Here is a 6,589-nt window from a genome sequence, read left to right as displayed (position 1 = left end):
CATGTGTTTCCTTCATTTATGTGATGAAGGAATACAAAGTGCTATGGAATTAATTACCAGTTTCATCTGGCAAAAATGAATATGAAATATACCATAGAGTACATGCCTGCCTATAGAACTAGCACTTGATCATATCGACATACTATGAGGACATGAATATTATGCCTGTAGACTACAAATAAGAAAATGTAATTTCCTTTAATATAATCTTCCTTTAAGAGAGGAAGAAATACCTATTTCTGGTAAATACCTCCATATTTTTCCCACCTATGGATTTATCTACATATTTATGTGATTGATACATGAGAAAAGTCCTCCTTGTCTCTGGATATATGCAATTTGAATGCCCTTGCTAGCGTGAATCAAAGCCCACGTTATCCTGTTAAATGAGAAAGTCTCTTTACTAAATCATCCCTAACTTTTGAATGTTTTGAAGTGGCAGAGAAAAAAAAATAAGCAGTGTAATATGGAAGAAAAATATAGTAAATTAAGAAAAAAATATGAAATGCTTTTTTGAGTGGCCCCATTTGTTCAGAAACAGTCTCAAAGGTAATGCTTTGCCTCCACCGGGAGATTCTATGCAAGTAGATCAAGAGTCACTGTTGCTTCGCTGTGGTCAACACATGCATCCAATTAAGCAGTACTAGGAAAGTAAGGACTCGGCTGTAAAAGTGGCCGGGCAGTTTGAAACCGAATAACCTCACTAATAGGAGCTATTGTTCAGCGTGGAAGTTCCCATTTTCCAATCAGGAAAATACAGCCCTCTCTGGGCTCTGGCCGACTGATCCCTTCCCACCTACGGCTCAACAATCGGCCACCAGCGAGGGGCTTTTATTACCTCCCCTCCCAGGAAATGTTAGGCAACTTCCTAGTAAAGCCGTCCAAAGGCAGGAGTGGACAGCAAAAGGGCACCCCTCAGGTCCACGACTGGCCAGGTTTCCTTTTCAGTAGGAACAAAACTTTGACCAGAGAGCTCCCGACGAGGAGACACCCCCAATCTGGCCCAGCCGGCTCCTCCCCTCAGCGGCCAGCGGCGCTCGGCTCCCTCCCTACCCATCTTCACGCTTTATTTAGTAGCCAACGCGCCCGCGCGCGAGGACCCCGCACAGCTGCCAGGGATTGGGAGCCGTCTCCCCATTTCGGGAGAGGCGCACGCTAGGGATGCGTGACCGCACAGCGTTCACATTCGCAGCGGGCACTCGCCTGTCAGCGTCCAGAGCTTGAACGTCCCTGCCAACACTCGGGAAACCGAGTTGCGAAGAGCCCGGTTTAAACGTACCCAGCAGAAATACGCGCCTATGTGGTCCATGTGCATCCTCCCTCTCACACTCCAATTCGGCTTTTTCAGTGCCGTGTATATACAAGACCACAGGTTCAGAACCGTATTTGGTGTAGATGTGATGCCGGACACTTGAAAGCCTGGAAACTTTGATGTTTTTGACTATAAATCCCTAATTGTACTTAATGGTTACAAATGGCTTTATTTACTTGTCGCCGTATCTACACATTTTAATCTATTTAACCAAACAACAGAGGCATATTTCACTCCTCACTCCCTGAAAAGGAAAAGCAGGGATCGAGGCCTCCAATTTGCTTTTAGGACCTTCTATTTCTTTGGCTGTGACAGCGTAAGAGCTCCAAATCGCAGCATTGATTAGTCTTCAACCCGGCCTGCAAAGAAGCTCTCCTTCTCTTCTCTAAGGAGATGTTGATGTATATTGTAGCTGCAAGGTGTTAGATATACTTGAGCAAGTTGTTCCCAGGATGTAAATTAGGTCCCAAAAGCTGTTGTCCAAATCGAAGAAACAGAGAAATTAATCTGGGAGACTATCCATCATCACTGGTAATAAAGAGAACGACATGGACGAGACAGATGATATGATTAAGGGGCTGTGGTCGTTTTAATTAACTTTTTGCTGTCCTGTAATGATCAAACTGGTCACCAGACCCGGTCAATAAGCATGTTAATATCAAACAAATAAAACCAGGGATGATTAAAAACCTCCTGGTTTATTAAATTTGAAATTCAAATGAAATTTATGCTGCAGATGCATACAGAATGCTAATAGATTTTAGCTTTATTGAAAGTGGATCCCACAGGTTTGCAAGAAACAGCAGAATATCTATCTATCCACTCCCTGTCAGCATGTTAAACTTCATATGGGGTGGGGGAAACTTTTAATTAATGCTAAAAAGCCTACACTGCCTATCTTCCCCTTCCAAACCTCTATATTATCGCACTGTATAATACTCAAGTGATGATCAACATCACAAAAAGTAAACTGAGCTCTATATGCCATGAAAAGCTTCGCGGGACAGGCTGTATCTACAATAGATTACAGATGTCCCCCCCCCCACCACCCCCGTGGAGGAGTCAAAAATGATCAAGTTACTTCTTGAAAATGGAGAAATAGGTGCCATTAAGACTAGTTTCATTGGAACCAGAAGCAAGATTATTGCTGTTTAAATTTTTGGTCAATTATATAGTTTTCTTTGTTTGTTTGTTTTTTTCCTTTTAAATTCTGCTGTTTTATGTCTTATGACAAACACTAACCACTTGTTTGGGCGGGCAGTGGCGGGGTGGGGGGAGTGATATAAGAAAAAATGCCCTTTGACCAATACTACTACTATGAAATAAACTCCTAACTTTTTAAATGGGAGTAAGTAGAATTTCTATATATCTATATAATCTAATGAAGAAAGAACCACACACAACCCCCTGTGAAAATTCCCAAATGCTGCAAGCTAACCTTATGTAAATTGAGGAATCCAGTATATTCATTAAATCCACATACACATTGTGATCCATTGTCATAGGAAGAATTACATGATTCTAAAGTAAATTTATACAAATAAAAAATCTTAGAAATAAGTAGCTCAATAGTAATCACATGATGATGAGTTTTTCTAATTCCTGGCTTTTTTTTTTTTTTTTTGAGGAAACAGTGCTTAACGCCTCTATTTACTCTCAGAATCAGCATTTAATTTTTTAAAATAGCCCTGCCTCACTTCCAGAAGATAAGAGGATGAAAAGATGAATAACTATTCATAGGAGTCTTCCCTCAAAGGTTTTTTCCCCCTCCAACTTTGAGGGTGATGGTATTGATTAGAATTAAACCCCAAATTTGAACAACTGTGTATTAGGTCCTTAAAATGAATATCATTATAGAAAGAGACCAAAGCAATGAAGTTAATTCTCTTTTATTTGTTAAACGGAGTTCCCTCCTTCCCCCACCCCTTCCTCCTTCTGGGCTGGCCTGTCACGCCTTCTCAACACGCTAAAATCATTCAGAGTGGCTTGCAGGGAGAAACACGACATTTATAGTAAGCGTCAGCCTTCAGAGAAAGAAAGCAGTTCATTAATTTACTTCACACTAACTTCAAAGTATGAGTGTACCTTACCCCCTTAATCAATAGATATGATGTACAGTCAATAGCCCAACAATGTTAAAAAGCATTCAGAAACTCACACACATACCACAATATCAGCCTCAACTCTGCTCAATGAAACTTATACAGTGAAACAACTTGACTTGGAGTTCAGTAAACCACAGGAAAATTTTTTTTTGACATCTCCAGAGCTGTAATACACTTGAGGAGTGTTCAAAAACCAAAATAAAATTAAAATGTTTAACCAATCAAACCGAACACTTCTTCCAGCCAGTAACATTTTAATCAATTCTGCCTTAAAATTAGATTTCTGAGAGCATTTGTAACTGCCTAAAATATGAATTATTTTTTTAAATATGAATATTCAGTAGGGCTCCAAGGGCTGTAGACTCTGCTACACTGGTATGGTGCTTTCTGTGGTTTAAGATGTTCCCTTGTGGTGGCAGTGAAATTGTAATGACATTTCTGAAGGCAACTAATAACACAAATGACAAGCAAGTGATTAAAACCCACCGAATTTGAACGGAGTATACACTGGCCCAAATGCTATTAGACACAGACGCCTCCATACATGTGGTCCAAGATTTGTCAAAACCTTGTCTCTATTCTCAGATAAATAAAATCCACACATATCAATTCAAATCTTAATTTTTTCCTTTATGAAAGAGGCAGCGGGGAGTTCCAGTGAAAACTTCTAAATTCCAGAAGACGCTCAATTTCTCACTCAAAGCGGGGGGAGAAAACCCAATTCTTCTTCACCCCCTTTTCTATCTTCTCCTTTTGTGTTGAAATTTACTCATCGCCACGGGACAAACACACCCCGCTCCCCTAGAGTGAGACTGGCACTTCCAAAGACGAATCCCACCTGGACGGGGTGGGCGGGGGGGTGGAGGGGGGGAGAAAGAAAACCACCTCATCAAAGTTAACAACTCCTGGACGCAGGCGCGCACACGCCCTAACTCACCCCTAAAAATACCACTCAGCCTCCGCCTGTTTCTATCCTTCAGAGGTATAGTCTGAAGAGAAAAGATAGATAATAATGCGATTTTCTTTACAAATGCAGTGACAGTGCCCAAGAAGTTAAAAGATCGCTCAAGATTGTAGGTACAAGGAACCAGAGGAAGTTGGCGACAACGATGGCGTTTGTGCATATTTATTTACTCAGCTGCACTCGAGTTCGCAGATTCACTCTTCAAATCGCCAATCTCTTACGTATGTACACTTTACTGCACTGTTTCTATTCTCCACCAGCAGCTTTGCTGCCCACACACACAAGCACATTCACACAGCCTTCCTTTTCCCCACAAGCACACACTCATCCACCCTCTCTACTCTTCCACACACATAGATTCACACTTCTCCCTCTCCCCCACACCTCCAACCCCCGCTTTACTGCACTGTCTCACTTCCCTCCGTCGCTTCGTCACTCAGTTACACTATGGTGCACGCACACCTTTCCCCTCAATACTGATCTGTCTCTCTACCCCTCTTTGTCACACAGATATATTATCACTCACAGAACCCTCCCCCTTCTCTGCACTGTTCGTCCCCTTCCCCCACTCCTTCACCACACTGTCGCTATTACACGGCCACCGTCACATTCTCTTCCCCACCCGTCTGCACCGTCTCCTTCAGCTTGGTCACACACGCAGTTACATTGTTGCACACTCACACACCCGCTTTGTAACACACACGCAGTCCCCCCGCGCCCCTCCCGCTGCCTCTCCCCACCCTCCCGCGGCGGCCGGCGGCGGCGCCGATGACCTCACGGCGCGCGCGCGGCGCGGCCCGGCGAGGCCGCAGATTGGCTGGCCGCGCCTCCGCGGTACTTCAAAGCCGGAGAGGGAGCTACAATTGTGGTGGAATGGGCGGAACTGATCATTGTATTGCACACCTCTAAAAAAAACACTGCCTCTGATTTATCAATATAAAAAAGATCCTCTGAGAGGAGAGGGCACTTTTGTGTGATGGCAACTTCACTTCTAGGGGTGAGTCTCAGGATTTTCTCTTGCTGGTTTAATTAGTTTCCTTTTATTGACGATCGGAGGGGGTTAAAGTCGCCCCGGCCAGGCCACGGGCTATCAGTCTCTATTGAAAGCTTCCCCCCCACCCTTTAAATACAAGTGAGTTTGGAGAAAAGAAAGAGGGGGAGAGGGGGGCAGAGTCACTTTTTTTCAGCGCAGGAAAAGGTTCGAAGGGCATTTAGACAAGCCACCTCGCAGCGCCCGGCCGCTCCCTGCCCGGGAGACGCGCGCCCTGCCCATTTTACCTGCGACGATTTCGGGGGTAAAGAAAGCAAGGTTTTCTCCTGGGCAAACTGCAGATTTTTCCTCTTCCCCTTAAAAAAATCCGCAGCCCGCTTTGTCTTGCAGGTACGTTGAACCCGTCTCATTTTTTTTTTTTTTTTTTTTTTTTTACTTTCGTAGACATTTTTAAAAAGAAAATGAAAAGCAGGAAGAGCAAGTGAGCCAGCGTTATAAGTTTACCTCTTTTGGCCTGGGGGAAACAACCCAGGATGGGTTTCTGGGGACCGGAACAGGATTTTCAAAGCTCTCTCTAGGTTGCAGGGGAAGCGCTCTTAAAAACGCACTCCAATGGTTTTTCCCTGGCTTCTCCGTAAAGGAAACTTCCTTCCTCCCTAATCTGGACTTTTGCTTGCTTGTTTCGAAATGCCTGGGGCCTTGTGCGCACGAGAGTGTTGTTTTAGGTGAGAATATTTGTCAAACTCTTCTTTAGCATGGCGCTTTGCTCCCGAATCAGACGCCGGCAGCCAAACTTGTCCCCTCCCGTAGAGTAGGAAGCAGCCGGGCGCCGGGGCTGTTGGGGGAGCCAGGTGAGTTGGTGGCGGCGCGCCGCAACGAGAGATGGGGTGCAGTGGGGCGTTTTGGAGGCTACCGGAGAACTGATGCAGATTTCTTTCCTCCCTCCCCCACCGGCCCTTTTCCTCCCCCACCCCTTCTCCTCTCCCCCTTCTCGCAGGAAGAACCGAGGTTGGGATCGACTCCTCTGGCCATGCTTGCTGCTACCTGTAATAAGATCGGCAGCCCCAGCCCGTCTCCCTCCTCTCTCTCCGACAGCTCCTCTTCCTTCGGCAAAGGCTTCCACCCCTGGAAACGTTCATCGTCCTCCTCCTCCGGCAGCTGCAATGTAGTGGGTTCCAGTCTCTCAAGCTTCGGCGTGTCGGGGGCCTCCAGGAAGG

The 6,589-nt window shown here is 45.0% G+C and overlaps 1 protein-coding gene across 1 annotated transcript in view; it reads left to right on the top strand.

The window, feature by feature from the left end:
• Window positions 1-5,247: 5,247 nt before the first annotated feature.
• The window catches only part of SP8 (Sp8 transcription factor), a 3,961-nt gene continuing 2,619 nt past the window's right edge, over window positions 5,248-6,589 (top strand). The window contains exons 1-2 of the mRNA XM_025046810.1: window positions 5,248-5,378; window positions 6,370-6,569. Of these exons, the coding sequence (XP_024902578.1) occupies window positions 5,358-5,378; window positions 6,370-6,569 (221 nt within the window). The 5' untranslated portion in view covers window positions 5,248-5,357. The remainder of the gene's footprint in view (window positions 5,379-6,369; window positions 6,570-6,589) is intronic.

Source organism: Pteropus alecto, unplaced genomic scaffold, assembly GCF_000325575.1.
Source record: "Pteropus alecto unplaced genomic scaffold, ASM32557v1 scaffold21, whole genome shotgun sequence".
In the NCBI taxonomy this organism is placed as follows: Eukaryota; Metazoa; Chordata; class Mammalia; order Chiroptera; family Pteropodidae; genus Pteropus; species Pteropus alecto.
This window is presented reverse-complemented; position numbering and strand designations above follow the sequence as displayed.